The sequence below is a fragment of the Lepus europaeus genome, chromosome 19, assembly GCF_033115175.1.
Source record: "Lepus europaeus isolate LE1 chromosome 19, mLepTim1.pri, whole genome shotgun sequence".
NCBI lineage: Eukaryota > Metazoa > Chordata > Mammalia > Lagomorpha > Leporidae > Lepus > Lepus europaeus.
In genome coordinates, this window is record NC_084845.1 from 12,664,993 (window position 1) to 12,682,506 (window position 17,514).

The 17,514-nt window shown below is 66.5% G+C and overlaps 1 protein-coding gene across 3 annotated transcripts in view; it reads right to left on the reverse strand.

Moving 5' to 3' along the window:
- Positions 1-203: 203 nt before the first annotated feature.
- PAK4 (p21 (RAC1) activated kinase 4) overlaps positions 204-17,514 on the reverse strand; it is a 37,429-nt gene continuing 20,118 nt past the window's right edge. The window contains exons 2-10 of one of the 3 annotated variants that reach the window (XM_062176929.1): positions 9,067-9,140; positions 7,564-7,820; positions 5,104-5,562; positions 4,486-4,920; positions 3,313-3,446; positions 3,053-3,179; positions 2,514-2,639; positions 1,425-1,559; positions 204-1,073 (exon numbers count right to left, since the gene is read on the reverse strand). In XM_062176929.1, the coding sequence (XP_062032913.1) occupies positions 918-1,073; positions 1,425-1,559; positions 2,514-2,639; positions 3,053-3,179; positions 3,313-3,446; positions 4,486-4,920; positions 5,104-5,562; positions 7,564-7,767 (1,776 nt within the window). In that variant the 5' untranslated portion in view covers positions 7,768-7,820; positions 9,067-9,140 and the 3' untranslated portion in view covers positions 204-917. Of the gene's footprint in view, positions 1,074-1,424; positions 1,560-2,513; positions 2,640-3,052; positions 3,180-3,312; positions 3,447-4,485; positions 4,921-5,103; positions 5,563-7,563; positions 7,821-8,644; positions 8,730-9,066; positions 9,141-17,514 lie in introns of those variants that run through there. The other 2 variants (XM_062176930.1, XM_062176931.1) reach the window with 2 other exon arrangements.

The following is a 17,514-nucleotide window of genomic DNA, read 5'->3' on the forward strand; positions in this document are numbered from 1 at the left end:
CTGCGGGAGCCGGGTCAGTGCCACCTGCCCACAGCAATGGCCCTCGCGCGACCCTCGCTGGGACTACGCTCCATTAGGCCCCTTCTCCCAATGCCAGTTCCCTCCCTGCAAATTCCCAGTGTGACAGGGGCCTCACACACACACAAAACAAGAAAATGTTTTAATTGTAAAACTAACGTGAGAAGGGCGGGGGGTGGGGGGGAGGCGGGGCGGCCAGGGCAGGACTGGATTCTCCAGGCGGTGGTTCTGCCCACTGCCGCCCGCCCCCCGGGGGGGGGGGGGGGGACCGACCATTCCAGGTCGGGAGGGCGCGAGTGTTATAAAATGACAATATAAATAGACTTCTAGAAAAGAGGTGGCTGTCCTGGTGCAGTAGTCGGTTGCTGCAGAGGCTGGGCTGGGCGGGAGGCCCCGCCCCGTCTCCCTCTCGAGCCACAGGCAGGGGTGTGGGGCGAGGGGAAAAGGCCACGTCAGACATTCATGATTGACCCCCACAATGGCTCGGGGGTGGGGGGCCTGGGTGTCAGGCCAGGTCTCAGAGACGCCCACCTTGCGCCTTCCACACACACTGGTGTGCACACACACGCACACACACATACTGGTGCACACACACGCGTGCACATACTGGTGTGTGCACACACACACACTCCTCGTTCTTAGTGTTCTCTCCGGCCCCGGCTGCAGGTTTCCAGTGATGGGGGGCCGCATGTCCTTCCTGGAGACAGAACACAGCGGGGGCCTCTCCCAGGGGGTGGCGACCCTGAGGGCCTCACTTGCTCCCAGGAGTCCGTGTGTTTTCGGAAGTCACAAATTGGAACCGGAGTTCAGTAGTAGGGTCCCCTGTCTCCCCAGCGTCCCCGGGCCAGGAGCAGGCGGGGCACCCGCGGGCTCTTTGGTTCAGGCCAGGGCACTGGGCTTCATCTGGTGCGGTTCTGGCGCATGAGGGGCACGATGCTGGCGGGCGGCCCCGCCTTGCTCAGGAACGGGTGCTTCAGCAGCTCGGCCGCCGTGGCCCGCTGTGCAGGGTCACGCACCAGCAGCCGGTCCAGGAAGCCCTTCAGGGATGGCGACACCTGCGGGGGAGGCGGGCGGTGAGCGGGAGAGGGCCAGCGCGGCCTCTGAGTGCCGGCTCCACTGCCCGCTCGCCGTGGGCCTGCAGCTTCCTCTTCCATCAGACGGCTGGCAGGAGGTTGGTGTGCCCACAGCTCGGCCCCAGGGCTGGCGGCAAAACAGAAGACCCCCAGGCCTCGTTCCCTCCCCAGGAGCCGGCAGCGGTGTGCGCGCAGCCAGGCCAGCTTGCGATCAGCCTGGGGGGGTGGCGGCAGAGCAGGGGACCGACCGTGTGCATTCTGTCTCTGGGGCTTGGGCCCGGCACCCATGAGTACCATCCCCTGCCCGGCCCGCCCTGCTGGGTCGGGGCCCACCTTGTGCAGGTTCTTCAGCCGGGGCGGCAGGTTGTCCCGAATCATCTTCATGGCTTTGAGGGGTGGCTCGTTGAAATAGGGGGGCTCCCCGTCCACCATCTCGATCACCATGACGCCCAACGACCAGATGTCCACCTGGACGGGGAAGGTGGGGGCAGGGACGCCCCAGAGAGGGACGGCTTCAGGTCTGCCTTTGCCTCCTGGCTGCCCAGCGCTGCCCACCCTTCCCATCTGCCCACACTGGGGTCCCCTCTGGGGAACCACCTCCCTCCCTCAGCGATGGCTGCATGACCCAGGCGGCCCACTCAGCAGTCGGAGGACACTGATTGGTGCAGGAATCAGCACAGGACCCAAGCTGAGCCAATCAGAGTCAACCCTGGGACTCTGGCCCCGGGTCAGCGGAGCACACACCTGAGTGAAATGGGCCAAGGAGGGAACGAGCCGCGTCTGGAGCCCGCCCAGCCTTCCCAGTTCAGGGACTGACAGCATCCAAACCAAATCCATTTGCTCCGTGAAGTCCCCACGGTCTCACAGTCGCCTGCCCTCCTAGGCTTAGCCCCCAGCACGCTTCCCAGGGCGCCTTTCTCACGGCCCGATGGGCTCGTCTTGCTGACTGACAGAGAAATCCTTAGGGCCAGTCAGTGAAGGGGTCACTCAGGTGACGGACAGGTGGCTCTGTGGCCAAGACAGAGCAGCCCCCACCCCGCCCCGGACCACCTGCTGTTGCCACGTGGCAATTTGGCCTCCATGCAGCCAGACCTCCGGGCTTCTCAAGAGGAAAGGGCCCAAGCTGTTTTAGTATATGTGTTTCAAGTGAGAGCCCCCCGGTTTTCCTGTGGGGGCTCTCACTTGAAAACGCACAGTGGTCACGGCGGGCCGGGCCGCCAGGCAGGCCCAGGGCCACTTCCGTTTGGCATTCTGCACCACGGCCAAGCCTGGGCTAGGCTCTAGAGGCAGCGATCAGTCAGTAATGAGGGTGAGGGGCTCCTCAGACGCCCGAGGCTCCCCGCTGGCTACCTGCTGTCCAGCCCGAGCTCTCCCCCAGCACTCGGCTGTCCTGGCACAGGCCCAGCCTGCCAGGGGACTCACCTCCGGCCCATAGGGCAGGCGGGAGATGAGCTCCGGGGCCATCCAGTAGGGGGTGCCGACCAGTGACTTCCTCCGCGGCACCTCCTTGCTCACCTGGGCGCAGAACCCGAAGTCCGACAGCTTCACCTGCGGTGGGGCAGAGGCTGGCATGTGGATGCTGTGGGCAGAGCTGTCCACCCACCCAATTCCTGGACCTCACACGTGCAGGCCCCATCGAGCAGCCCCGGTCAGCGCTGGCTCCGCAGCCAGACCACTGGGCTGCCCCGCCGCCTCCCCCAGGCCCACACCAGCTGCTCTGCGCCAGCCCGCTACAGTTCCCAGCATCCTGCAATGATGGCAGAGCGCCCTCCCCCACTCTACCCCACCCCCAAGCGCGCCAACACCATGCCCAGCGACCTGGACCCTTGCTCTGGACAATTCCACGAGGAACCGAGCAGCTTTCCGCGGCCCCGGTCACGCAACAGGCTCAGCACCTCCCCCAGCGGCGGGGGGCAGTTGGGGGGGGGGGCAGGGAGGCCCAGTGCCCGCCGCCGCCTCACCCTGCCATCGTGGGTGAGCAGGATTGAGTCACTCTTGATGTCCCGGTGGATGACGCCCTGGGCGTGGAGCACGGACAGGGCCTGCAGCACGGCCAGGCACACGGCGGCGATCTGCTCCTCGTTCATCCTGCACGGGGTGGGGGACAGCTGGGCGGGCCACTCGGAAGACACATCCACTCCCGGGCTCCCAGACCCGGTCCCGCCCTGTGGTCTGAAGGGACCTGTGCCCCCCGCCCCCGGAGCTGCCGGGCAGTACCTACCTGGTGTGGGTGACGATGTCAGTGAGGGCGCCTCCCTCCAGAAACTCCATCACCACCCAGAGCTCGTCGCCCACCAGGTAGCTGTTGTACATCTCCACCACGTTCTCGTGCTGGTAGTCCCGCATGATTACCACCTGGGGCGGGGGGCACAGGCCAGCTCAGCGAGCCGCCCCGCCACAGTGGCCTCCTGCCTCCCTCTCGGGCCCAGGCCTGCTTCTGCCCAGACTGCCTTCCCCACTGCCAAAGCCGGGCAGACCTCAGGGTAGGCCCGAGGCCTCCTTCCTGGGAAAGTCCCACCCCAGGCACAGCTACGTTCTCCGAGCCTGGCTTCTGACCAGGCCTGGGCTGGTCTCAGGGCCCTGACCATCAGGCTGGCGCGGAGAGCAGGAGGGGAAAGAGATTTGAGCACTGAGGGGGTGGAGGACAAGCAGGTGTCAGGTTGGAGAGGTCAAAGGGCGGCGGGATTCCAGGTGTGAGAAGGCCCAGCCCGGAGGCTGGAGGCAGCGGGCGCTCTGGCTCAGAGGGGACCGTGCTGTGCAGACACTCATGGTGCAGCCTGGGCCCTGTGGCTGGGCAGCAGGGAGGAGGAGCCAGCGCTCGGCTTGAGGGCAGGGCCCTTGCCACACTGCCTCCTGGGTGGGGTCAGAGGCTGCCTGGGTACCAAGTTCCCCAGCAGCGGCCACCAACGGCCAGCGCCAGACGTTGCACAAAAGCAAGATGGGGGCCGGGAAAAGAAGGGCAGGACCTTGCCCGGGGGGTGCTGGGGCTGCGGGGAGTCTGTGAGGGGGAGTGGAATGGGGTGGGCCCGGAGGTCTGCAAGAGCCTTCAGCGGCTGCGTGTGGGCTGCCCGAGAGGGGAGGCCGGGCTGCAGGGCTGCAGGGCTGCAGGGGCAGACAGCGAGCCTCGGGCTCTGGCCTGCGATGGGGTGGGGAGGCCCCCTGGGGAGGTGCTCTGCCAGCCAGCTGGGATTCGGTGGCTGCTGGGCCGGGATATTGGGAGGGAGAGGTAGGAACGGGGACGGAGACGCGCCATGGGGACTGCAAGGATGGAAGCAGGGACCTTAAGCCAGGGACAGACGGCCCAGGGAGGGTGCGGGGGTTGGGAGGAGGGACGGGCAGAGAAGCCAGCCCCGGCAGCCCAGCCCGAGAGGGGCCAGGGCCGGCGGCCGCTCACCTCGTTAAAGAGCAGCTCGCGCCTCTGCTGCTTGCGCAGGTCCATCTTCTTCACGGCCACCAGCTTGCCCGAGCTGCGCACGGTGGCGATGCACACGATGCCCGTGGAGCCCTCGCCGATCTTGATGAAGTTGTCCAGGTAGGAGCGCGGGTCCCCTGGGTCCACCACCAGCTGCAGGGCCGCCCTGAACTGCTCGTGGGACACTCGCTGCGGCTCCCGCTGTGGGGAGCGGGGGCCGGGGGGCCCCGGGGCAGGGAGGGCAGCGGGGACGGCGGCGGTGCGGGCTGGAGGGGCCAGCTGGGGCTCAGAGGCGTGGGGACCCAGCACTCCAGGGCTAGGGGGGCCGCGGGCTCGGGCGGGAGGTCGGGAAGAGGACTGCGGGACGGCCCGGCCCCCTGCAGATGGCCCATTCGGGGCCACATCGCGAGGCTCTCCCTGCAACAGAAGAGAGAGGCAGCCGTGAGCAGAGGGCCGGGCTCGGCTCCACTCCCTGGGCTGGGCACAGACACATGGGCGGTGGGGATGAGAGACGCACAAGGGGCCAGGCCTGGGCGGGGGCCGGAGGGTGGGAACCAGGGAAGGGGACTGGGGAGCTCTCGGGGGAAGGGGATGTGTTACCTGGGCACCCCGGGATGGGTGGTCCGTGTCGGCCCGGGGGTACGTGTTAAAGGGCCGGCCAGCCGCCAGCTTTGCTCCGCTGGCCAGAGGGGCAGGCTGGGGGGTGCTGACGTCAGGCCCAGAGAGGGGGCGTTTGTCCCGGGAGGACTCCTGGGGGCCCCCTGAGCCCTCCCTGGAAGACTTGGGCCTCTTCTCGGGCCCCACCCGCCGCCTGTCACCGCTGGCGCCTCCTGCCTCGCTGCGGCTGGTGGCCCGGCCTCGGCCACCCGCCTTCTCCGGGCCCGCTCTGGCCCCTGCGGCCCTCTCCTCCGGCACCCCGTTCTCCTGGCGGGCGCGGGCAGGCAGCGGTGGGCTGTCTCTCCGCAGGGAGTTGGAGCGCGTCACCGACATGTTCTCAAACTCGTCGAGCAGCAGTGTGAGGGCCCCATCCTTGGCACCTTTGCTGCCCCGCACGATGGTCTGGGGTCCCGGGCAATGGCAGGGTGGGAGCCGGGCAAGGAGGGGACACAGGACGTGCAGCCAATACACAGGGACAGGACAACACAACACACACAAAGACAAGACAAAGACGGAATGAAGAAATGCCATGGGGTGATGGGGGGGTGGGCGGAGGGGCAGGACCCTGCAGCCCTTCCCCCAGAGACAGCTGCTGGAGGGGCGCTGTGGGCACTCCCCAGGGCTGGCCTGTCGCCCCACGCAGCTTGTCTCCTGCCCCAAGGGGTGGAGGGAGGGAAGTCACCCAGTAATCAGCCCTGGAGAGCTGCAAATTACAGGCTGCCGGGGCCAGGTTCGGGGCCAGGCTCGGCTGGCACTGCCTCCCCTGCTGGCCGCCAGGGTCGTTAACCCCAGCACCACGCTCTCTGCTCTCCTGGAGGCAGGGGGAGGGTACGAGGAGAAAAGAAATGCCCGGGCCTGAGGGACAGGGCAAGGGGTCCCCAGGAGTGGGGAGGCAGACACAAGCATGCGTGGGGACCAGGCTGAGGGTTAAGTGTGCCCTGAATCCCCTCCCCTTCCCCCTCTATGGCCCCTACCTGCCTCCCCTCAAGTGTTCAGTCACAGCCTGCGGGCTCCCTGACCCCAGCCAGCTCCACGCACGCGCCCAGCCCAGGGCCTGGCACCGCTGTCCTGCTGCCTGGACCACCACCCTCCTCCAGGCGTCCCCACGCTCGGCATTCAGCTGGCCTCCCACCCCGAGGCGCCAGCCCTGACCCCCCGCCCCGCCCTGGCTCTTTCTCCTCCAGCGCACGTAACCCCAGCTGGCAGAAGGCCCACACGGTGGAAAGTTCCGAGGGCAGCGGCTCTTTCTGCTCCTGCCCCTCTCAGCACACGCAAGAGCAGCCAGCGCTCAGCGGGGCTCAGGAGACGTCTGCTGAGCCGGACCGCGCTGAGCGGGAACAGCAGCCCGGCTCGCAGGGCAGGACTGCCTCCAACGTGCAGGGAACGCTGCCCTGCCTTCTTGAGCCCTGCCCAGGAGCCCTCTCAGAGCAAGGCAGACACGCACACAGGCGGCCGCTGCGTCTGACGGCCCTGGCGGACCGGGAAGACTCGCAGCCGAGGGCAGCCGAGGCAAGTCAGAGCCACAGCACGTGAGGGCCACGGGAGGCCGTGAAGACAAGCTGCCCCTCCTGGCTGGGAGCTGGGGTGGCTGGCGGCTCCGGCTGGGCTGTCCTGAGAAGCCCAGGCCACAGGTTCGGACGTGGAGCCCCTTGCTTTGTAAGCAGAGCAAAGTCAAGTATTCCGGGGCAGCCTGCGGGGGCCACGCGGACGCTTCAGCCGCCAGCCCGAGACCTGCATTGTCTGCGGCCAGCTCACTGACCTTGGGCCTCCCCCCGCCAGGCCTGGGCTGGGCACCGGCAGGGGATGAGTCAGCCGTGGGCCCGGCCTGGGCGCTGCGCCTGCTCACGGAGGGGCACGCCCGGCCCCACTCCACGGGACAAGCCTGTCGGCCCTGGCCCCGCCCCTTCTGCATTCCCACTGCCCCGGGGACAAAGTCCAGGCCCCAGGCCCAGGAGACCACGGCTCTGACGGCCGCTTCCTCAATGACAGGCCCTGCTCCCCAGCCGGCCCCTCTGCCTCAAAGCCTCTCCATCTCAGGGCTGGGCTGAGGTGTCCCCTCTCCAGGGCTGGCTCAGGCACCTCCTCTGGCTCCCCCAGCCCAGCCCTGTCCACCTGGGCTCTGGCTGGCTGCCACCGACAGAGGAGCCCTGAGAGCCCAGGACACGGGTGTGGGGTGGGGACATCCCAGGGCTCAGGGCAGGAGGAATGAGGGGCAGGACTGCGGGGCTGGTGTGGGGACTGTCAGGTGAGCGCAGGGTCCTGGGCTTGGGGAAAAGCAGGTCAGAGGCAGGTGCCGAGCCAGCGCCGGCCCAGGGCTGGGGAGGCGGGTGGGGCCGGAGGGAACATGAGGGGGTCAGTAAGGAGCGGGTGTTTGCCTGAGGCAGCAGCGGTGCGTGCTCCTACCTTGGGGGCCCCTGGCTGGATGGAGGTGATGCAGGCGGGGTCGACGAGGGGCTTGGGCCTGCGAGCCGACTCCTCGATGAGGCTCTGCCACTGGCGCGGCAGCCCGGTGAACTTCTGCTCGTGCTGGTCGAAGCCGGTGTGCACGCGGTGCTCGAAGTTGGATGGCGCCGAGATCTCCACCCGCTTCTTCCTCTTCCCGAACATGGTGCCAGGGCCTCGGCAGCCCGGGGGCTGAGGCTTGGGCTCCTGCTGGGGGCCTGCGGGAAGGGAACCACAGGTGGGGTTACTGGCAGCTGGACCCCTGCCCGAGCCCACCCACCCCTCTCTCTTCCTCTGTCCATCCTGGCCTATCTCATCTGGACCAGATGGAGGCAGCCACCTCCTCCCAGGTCCCCGGCCCCTCCCCGCCCACAGCCTCTGCTCCCGGCCCTCCCGCGGCCCCCGAGGACCCTCACTCTGCGCTGCCATCACGTCCTGCCTTCCTCTCCGCCTACAGTGGCTCTCACACCCCAGGGCCTTTGCAGGCGTCTTCCCCCTCCTGGAACGCTCTCCCCGGGGTCCACACAGCCCCGCCTCCACCCCCGGCAGGCAGAGCCCTCAGTGAAGCCTTAAGGGCCCCACCGTCCGCACCCCCAGCCCTCTACCATCCCCCCCGAGCCAGCGAGTCCCAGCTCGCCGGCCTGGCATCCACCCCGCCACTAGAATGTCTGTGCCACTGGCCAGGCCCTGTCCACCTGGACCCCGCTGCGTCCCACCCGTGGCCCAGCACGCTGCCTGTGCTCAGTGACTGGTTCCGGACAGCCCGGCCACCACCCTCCCAGCTTGCTGGGGACTCCGGACTCCCGACACTACAGACCCTCAGCTCCTCACTCACTCAACACAGCTCGTCAGTCCCTGGGGTACTCAGGCCACCCAGGCCCCTCCCCTGAGTCAGACGCCGAGCGCAGCCCAAGGCAGCAGGAAAAGCTCAAGGTGGTTCCAAAAGGAGGCTGAGGGCAATGGTGAGCTCCTGCCTGTGACACTGGCATCCACGCGAGCGCCAGTTCAAGTCCACTTCTGATCTAGTGCTGTCCTAACACACCTGGAAAAGCAGGGGCCCCTGCACCCACGTGGGAGACCCGGATGGAGCTCCTGGTTTCTGGCTTCGGCCTGGAGCAGCCCTGGTGTTGCAGCCATCTGGGGGATGAACCAGAGGATGGAAGACCCCCCTCCCTCTCTGTCACTCTGCCTTTCAAATAAATAAAATTTAAAAAGGAGGTCAAAGGGTGGTGTGTGGACGGTGACACCCCTCAGGGAGCCCGCTAGCAGGCCTGAGCAAGAATCTCTCTCTGTGCTGACCACCCGCAACCCCAGGCGCATTGACCCCTGGGCCTTGGTAACTCTGAGAACAGCAGCGCAGGGTGGCTGTGGGAAACAGCATGAGGACGGCTCCCATCAGGGTTTGCGGGAGGAGAGGCCCGGCCGACCCCCTTGGGTGGCCCCAACCCGCTGTCCCACACAGACCTGGTTTGAGGCCGGCTGGGCTAGGAGTGCCCTCAGGCGGGTGATGGCTCCTCCCCGGGCTTCGGGTCACTCATCTGTGAAAAGGGAAGAACACGGTCACTCACCCAATCACTCTCCCTGAGACTCCTCAGGGCCCCTCCTCTGCTCGGCCTCCGAGCTCCCGGGGAGCCATGTGAGGCACACAGCCCTGTGCCCAGATAATGACAGCCTCGGGGTGGGTGGGAGCGCCAGCTGCAGCCTCGACGGATGGCCGGAGGGGACAGGGAGGCTGCCCAGGAGAGGGTCAAAGGGCCGGGGCCACGGCAGGAGGCGGCTCTGTGCTGCCCGGCACAGGGCTGGCAGCCAGCCTCGTGGCCTTAGTGAGGGCCCCCGTGTGTGCAGGTGGCACTTCTGCGGGCTCCTGTCCTGCACGGTGGCTCCGGGAGGCCCTTCATGGCAGCCAGCCAGGGGAACAGGTTTGGCGGTGGCAGCAGCGGCTGGTAGGAACCCAGCAGCCAACCTGTCTCAACTTGTCCAAGAGGCCAGAGGGTGGTCAGAGCCAGGCCTGGCCAGGGCTCCCCACGGGGCCCAGTTTCCCTGCTTGCCCTGGGGCACATGGTGCTTGCACATTGGGTGGGATAGGATGGGCCCCCTTGCCTCTGCCCCAGCCCCCTCTCTGACCCCAGATGTCAGGAGCCCCTCTCAGTGTCTCCCCAGTGACTGCCTGAACACTGCCCACCCCCTCAGGCTTCCATTGGGGCCCACCTGGCGGCCCTGGCCTGCTCTCTGCCACTCCCGCCTGGCTTCTCTGCCCGCGGCTCTCAGTCTTTCTGGTTTCAGATCCTAGGGTCGCCCCAAGACCCCGAGTATCCCCGCCCTTACGGCTCCCTGCTCCGTCACTCGAGCTCTGTACCCCAAGTGCTCTCTCCCATGCCCAGCCCTGCCGCTCACCTTGAACTCTGGATCCTGCCCATCTACTCCCTCCTCCCACTGCCTGGGGGCACTGGGGCAGCTCCCAGGACCTCTGCAGAAACAGGGTCAGCCACGTGAACCCTCACTAAACCCAGCAGAGGGCGGGAGGAGCTCGGCACTGAGCGGAGGGATGGGCCAGGAAGGCGGGGCTGTGGAGCCCGAGCTGCGACCGTGGCAGTGGCAGCCGGCCCTCTGCCAGCCCCAGAGCGAAGCCCCCGTGAACCCCAAGCCACCTCCGCACCGTGCAGCTGACCCTGCAGGGGCCTGGGGCGGAGGGGCACACCTCCGGATATTTGCCAGGACCACCCCTTCCCTCTGGGCACCACACAGGGGCAGGACAAACAGAGGAACTGGCCGTGTTTATAATGACCAGGCAGGCGCCCCACCCAGGTTCCTCCCAGGCAGCTCCGACCAGAAGCTCCCGGCTCCCACAGAGCCAGAGGCAGGTCTGGGGGAGGGAGAGCGCTGCTATAGAAAGACCAGGGCCTGCCGGGGCGCAGAGGGGGCAGAGGGTGCAGAGCAGGTGCGGTGGCTCCCAGGCCGGCTCCTGGGCGAGCAGCCCAGCCATCCTGTGCCTCAGTTTCCTCCTCTGCTTCCAGGAGCATGGGGAACACAGGTATTGATAACCTGGCCCAGGGGGAGCCACTGGCTTTAATGCACACAGTAAGTGCTCAATGTGGCCACCATTCAAGCAGGTGCAGCAATTACTGAGCACCTACTGAGTGCCGCCCCCCTCTAAGCCCTTCAGTCAGAGTCCCTCATTTAGCCCACCTGGCCCAGGAGGAGAACAGCAGCATGCACACCGCAGCTGCCTGGGAGCACTGCCAGGGGCAGAGCCCGGGCCCCCGTGAGCTCTTGGAGCCAGCAGTGGATCTGAGGGCAGCAGCGGGGACTGGGTCCCGCACTCCGTGCCCAGCTCTGTTCCATGCTCACAATCAACCTTCGAGACAGGTATTCTCATGATCCCGTTTCACAGATGGAAAAGCCGAGGCCCAGAGAAGGAGAACCTTTTGTCCAGGGTACCCAGCTAGTGAGAGGCAGCCAGGATCTGAACCCGGGTAGCCGGGCATGGAAGGGAAGGCCAGGCTCTTAGCTGCCTGTCCTGGTGTTGGCTTGTCTCTGATTATTATGCTGGACCCCCAAAGCCAGCCACGTGGCCCACAAGGGTCTGCAAGGTCTGCCTATCTCCCCACTGCCCTCCGGCCCCTCTCTTGCTCACTGCTGCCGTCACGTGGGCCTCCTTGCTGGTCTTCAAGCCCTAGACATGTTCCCACCTCAGGGCCTTTGCACAGTCTGCTTGCCCCCACCCAGAACTCTGCTGTCACTGATCTGCATGTGGCTCCCCCCACCCCTTCCCTGCCCCTGCCCGTTACCCTCGCTGCCCTTGTCTCTGCTTTCTCTCTCCTTGTTGCTCTCACTGCATACTTAGCCTGTGTGTACCCACGCAGCAACCCTCACCTCCTGCCCCACCTCCAGGCTCCAAACAAAACCGCTGCCCCTGGCATGGGTGGGGAGGGGACAGAGCAGGGGATGTGGCCAGGTCACAGCCATCCTACCACACTCACCAAGATGAGACCCTGCACCAGAAAGGGCTTAATGAAGCAGTGCTTGCTGTTGCTACGGCACCGCCACTGCCCTGCTCCCCTTCTGCCATGGCCTCTGCCCACCAGCTCCAGGAAGGCACCTCCCTGCACCCCCTGCTTTGTGGGGTGCTGCTCTGATGATATGGGCAGGGGTGAGGCTGGCAGCAGGCTCCTCACTCCACCTCAGCAGCCTCAGCCGCTCCTGCCTCTGTCCTGCACGGAACCACCCCCCATCCCAAGCTTCCCCAGGCCTCCCGCTTGGAGCCTGGTTCTGCACACAGCCAGCAGGCACGCAGTGGTGTCTGCTGAGAGCTGACCGTCTGCGGGCCGGGGGCTGGGGCCGCGGCAGCCTGTCCTTGGTGGGGAGCAAGACGCTCAGTGAGGAGGTGCCTCGGGGGCTGGGACCTCCCGTAAGCCACGGGCAGGGAGCTCTGGGGGGGCCTGGGAGAAGAGCGCCCCAGGCAAGGGTTAGGGTCGGGGGTGACAGGGCAGGTCAGGTGGGGCCTCGTGGGCTACGAGAGGCCTAAAACTTTCCTGCAGAGTGGGATGGATCCATGAGGGTTAGGTGGATGGGGCATGGGGGTACAGGGTGACCAGGCTCCCTCTGGCTGTGACAAGTGGGAAAAAGATGGACAGGACCCCCGGGCTGCAGGGACACAGGCGGGCAGGTTCTAGGGCTTGCTGGCGACTTCTGGGAACAGCTGAGGCAGAGCCTGAGCTCCTCGGGGGTGGGGGGTTCGGCCTGGCCTTGCTCAGCCTAGCAGTCCCCAGGGCCTGGCACACGCTGGCCCCGGGTCTCCTCTCTCCGTAGCCCATGGTGCCACCTCACACACACAGGAGGTCTCTGCCCACAGAGAGCCTCTGAGCCTGCTCTGGGTGGGTGGCGGGGGGCGGAGGCCCAGAGAGGGTAAGTCACTGCCCAGGGTCGCACGCCTCCTGTGTCCCACAGAGAAGGCCTCGTCAACTCCCCAGCCCGCCACGTCCTGCTCCTTCCAGCCCAGAGGCGCCACTGACAACGACCAGAACTGAGATGGGCAAAGAGGCCTCGGTGGAAACATCCAAGGGACGAACACAACATCCTCCAAGGCTTCCGTCCAGCCGGCTCCAACGCCGCCCTGAGGAGGCTCTGCCCGGTCAGGCCCCGTCACCCTCGCGCCTGGCGGCTCCGCCCCTCACTCCGCTCCTGCCACACGGGCCTCCTGCTCCGGTCCTGGACACACCACAGCCTGTCCTGTGCAGAGCCGCACGGCTCACCCTTTCTGGATACTGCAGCTGAGGCCTCCGCAAGGAGGCCAGCCCTGGGCCCGGCAGCAAGAGCACCTGCTTCCCCCGGCTCCCGCGCACAGGGCCCTTTGGCTCTTGCCGGATCCCTGCCATCTCGCACAGCGCCTGACACATAGTAGGCGCTCAGTGAATCTCTGTGGAACAAAGGAGGGAGCCGTTGCCATTAAGGAGGCCCGAGCCCGGCCGGGGGTGGGGGGAGGGGGGCGGGGAGCAGAGGCAGACGGGAGTCCCCAGGGCCTGTCCCTCATGGCCTGAAGTCTGACCTTGATGTCTAAGAAGGAGCTGAGGCCTTGGAGCCTGAATCTGGCTGGTGAGCAAATTGCCAGGTTGTCCCAAACACTGCCGGCAGCGCGGCCACCCCAGCCACGTGGCCCAGGCTGGGGGCTGCAGGAAGTGGCTGCGTGTCTGGGCTACAGGCAAGAGGCAGATCACACGGGGCACGCCTTGGAAGGCCAGCAGTCCCCATTAAGACACAGATCCGGGGGGCGCCCTGGCCCTGGGCAGCCGGGAGGGGAGTGTCCAGGCGGTGCCCTCACCCCCAGCCTCCGTCCACAGTGCCCTTGGCCGGGGTTCTGAAATGCAGCCTCCTTCACCTCTGACCCCTTCTGCTCCCTTCACATTGCTAGGTCCTTCCCTCGTCCTGGAGGGCGTCTGTGCTGGCTGTGATGTTACCCTGTGTGGCTGTTTCATTAACATCTGTCCCCCAGCCCACAGTGGACGGACAGCCCCATGAGGTCAGGGCCTGTCTCTTGTGGCGCTGCCTGGTGCCAATGCTGTCCTCCACACAGGCCATCTGCTGAAGGCTGCTGCCACAGCCGAGGGACCGCACGAATGATCTGGGAAAAGACAGCCCGGCGCAGAGATGTGCCGGTCCCTACTTCCCCCCAGTGAGTCTGACTCTCTCCAGGGCTGGGATGGGGACCATGGCGGTCCACCCATCTCACTGAACGGGAGCCCCATGAGGCCAGGGCCGAGGGACAGCTCTGCCACCTGTGTTCCCAGCCCTGCCCAACAGGGCGGTGCAACTGGAGCATGTTCAATGAAGAGACGGCTCCCTCTACGCAGCCAGACCCAGGCTGGCGTTCGCAGTCCCCAGGGAGGCCAGGGCTCCGCCGGCAGCCTCTGCCTCCCAGCCCCTGCCCTTCCATCTGGCCAGGCTCAACAGGGCACTGTTGGTGGCCCCCAAACCCGAGGCGCCAGGGCGGGAATGGAGCCCAAGAACCTGGGAGTGTGGGCGAGCCTGCCCGACTGGGGCCATCAGATTAGACTCCATTCATGCCTCCCCTGAGGCCAGGCAGGAAGGAGGGGGTAATGAGGCAGAAAAGAGGCTTTGGGGCCCCTCCCAGGTCCTGGAACTCAAGCCCCAAGCCCTCACACAGCCCAGGCCCCCACAGGGCCACAAGCAGACAGTGGGACACACACTATGCAGCAGCCGATGTCCTGTACACTCTGCTCTCAGCTCAGACCCGGCACACGGCACACAGATGTCCCACAGCACGCATGCGCACGTGTACACGCTCGGCCCACACTGCCCAGAAGTCTGCAGCAGACACAGCGCACACAGCAGTGTCCCAGGGCCAGCACACAGACACGCAGCACAGACAAAACTCCACGGCCAGTCCGAGACCACAGCAACCATCTCCACCCACAACGTCCTGGGCACCCGGACAAGGGCTCATGAGCTGTTGCCGGGTCAGTGCCCTACTGCTGTGGGCCTGGAGCCTCAGTTCCCACTTCTGGGAAATGGGAGCCTGCAGAGCATGCCGGGAGGGAGCGCGGGGGCCTCCGAGGGCCAACGTGTGGGCAGAGCGCGGGGAAGCACTCAGCACGGGGAAGCCCGGGGAAGCTGGGCCCTGGGAGCCTCCACAGGGAGCCCAGGGAGGCAGGCACCCCTGAGAGAGAACCGCAGTCAGGCCCAGGTGCCACCCAGCACTGCAGCCCCCGCCCCCCCGGAGACAGGGACCCTCGTGCTCAGGCTCATCCCAGGGATGCTCACGGCCACCAGACTTGCTGGCAGAGATGTGTGCCTGTGACACACCCTGGAGGAAGCCCTCCAGGCTCAACGGCAGACAGCCCACACAACCCTGGGCCACACACCGCAGCTGATGAGACCCAGCGCTGCCCACCGCCCCACAGAAGCCCCAGGTAAGCCAGGCCCCAGCACAAGCTCCCACAGGGAGGAGCACGCCTGGCCAGTCCCAGGCACCTGATACCTGGCACACACAGGAACGCCATGATCCCGCCTCTGGCCCGAGAAAGGTGTGGCCCTCACACATGCTCACGTGGGCTCCACTGACCCGGTGGCAGGCCTGTCCCCCGCCCAGCCCTCCTCTCTCCTCTCCTGCCGGGCACTGGGCCAGCTCACCTCCACCATCTTCCCGACTTCCTGAGGGGCAGGGAGGCATCCAGCTGGGAAAGCAGCAGGCAGGGAGCACGAAGGAGACCCTGCAGGGCTCGGCACCCAGCTCACGGGTGGGCGGGCGGGCGAGGCAGCCCGGCCCTGGCAGCAGCTGAGCTGGGCTGTGGCTCCCACCCACAGAGGGCGGGCCTGGAGCCTGGAGCCGTGTGGGTGGCCTGGGCCACGTGGCTTGCCTGGACAGAGGGAGGAGCTGGGTGGGGACCCCAACCACAGCCCTTGCCTCAGCAGAGCTGTCCCCTCACTAACACCCACCCGAACGCTGGGCTAGCGCTGGGGCCACACAGAGCAGGCCTGGGCACTGGGGAGCACCGACCTGAGGAGAGCGGACCTGGCAGGTGAACAATGGGCCTCGGCAGGGAGGGGTGGGGCTGCCTAGGGACGGGACAGTCTTGGGTCAAGGGCAGCTGTACTCGCCCTCCCCCTCTCCCCAACTAGGGCAAATCCTAGATCCCCAGTCAAGCTGGGGCAGGGGCGAGGAGGGCCGAGACCACGGGGCAGCCCCCCACATCCATCCCAAGTTGAGAAAGGGGCTGGGAGGTGTGGTGGGTGCAACAGGGAGGCTGGGACCTGTGAATCCATGTGGGCTCCGGCCGGCCGGGTGGAAAGATGAGTGGCCCCTCCGATGGGGAACGGACACTGGGCCAGGCCCTGCTCTCAGAACCCAGACTATGTCACTTGGCCTCGCCACTGCAGGCCCATTTCACAAATGGAAGAAACTGAGGGCCAGACAGGGTGAGCAAGTTGCCCCGGGCGGGGAGGCGGGTGCTGGGACTGCCAGAAAAGCACCTTAACCCTGCTCTGGGCACGGCCCCCACCCCCGAGGAGGAGCGACGCTCAGAGAGGGCCTCGAGCCTCGCAGAGCACTGCCCGGCCCCTCCCCTTCCCAGACAGCTCCTGCAACGCCTTCCTGCATGACTCTGCCCTGTCTGTTCCCAAGGGCAAGGGCTGGGTCTGCCTGATCTGATGATACACACACCCCGCCTACCCGGGCATCTCCTCCAGGAAGCCCTCCCTGATATTCCCGGCTGACCACTCGCGGTGTCACTGTCTCTGCTGAGCTGCCAGCAGCACCAGCCAGGCTTGTTCTGGGCTCATTCAGCAGTGAACAAAACTCTCCATTCACAGCTGCTGACATCCGACAGGGACATCCCTCGGGGCTCTGGGACCAGGACTCGTACCCAGGCCTTGGTGAGCCCGGTGAGCACAGGGGAGCAGATGGCCTAGGCAGGCAGGTGGACAGAGAGGCTTGTGCTCCTCCCACTCCCCACTCCCTAGGGGCAGGTGTTGTCTATGCACACACACCAGGAGCTCCCGGCTACTCCCCCGGGTGGACCGCCTGCCCACCCAGCCGGTGGCTAACAGCAGCGGCTGGGCTAGGCACTGGGTCTAGGGGACCCCTAGAAAGAGAACCACAGACAGGCCCAGGTCCCGCCTCCCTGTGGGGGTGGGGTACCTGTCAGGCAGCCACGCAGACAGCAGCCAGGTGCGGCAGCTCCAGGAACCAGCCTGGCTGGTTTGGGCTCTGGTGGGGGAGGACTGGGCAGCTCTGGCCGGCTCCAGGAACCCGGGTCTGCAGAGGAGGGCGGGGGAGGCTGCACGGCACACGGGGCTCTCTGCCCTTCCCTTTCCCTCGTCTCTGAAGCCACAGGGGCCTGAGGGTAAACAGTGGCTGGACGGCCCTGGAGGCCACCCCTTCCACACCACGCTCACACGCTGTTCAGAACGACCAAGGGCAGCACGCCACACACCTGCACCTTGCCCTTCTCCGAAGCACCCCCGGCTCTCGGCAGGAGTTCGGTAGCATCCAGTCAAGTGGAAGGCACACTTGGGACTTGGCAAGCGCTCTCCTGGGAATGACAGGAGCATGGGGCCCAGGAGCATGTGTGGGAAGGCTGGAAGTGAGACACACGCTCGTCCTCAGGGCACGTGAGAGAACGGTGACCCACCTGCCCTGGGGGCGGCACCCGGCCGGCGGGGAGGAGGAGCAGCTGCAGCTGCCCGGCTGGGACTCAGCACTGACCCAAGCAGCAGCAGCAGCCACACCACACACGCCAGGGCTCTGATCAGCCTCAGCTCGATCCCGGGCAAAACAAAACAAGGTTGTTTCCCGACGCACAGGGAGGGCGGGGCCGGGAGCTTCAGGGATGGGGTGGCTGGCACCCCGCTTCTCCTCCTGGAGGGTGGTTGGTGCATAGGTTTTGCATTTACAGC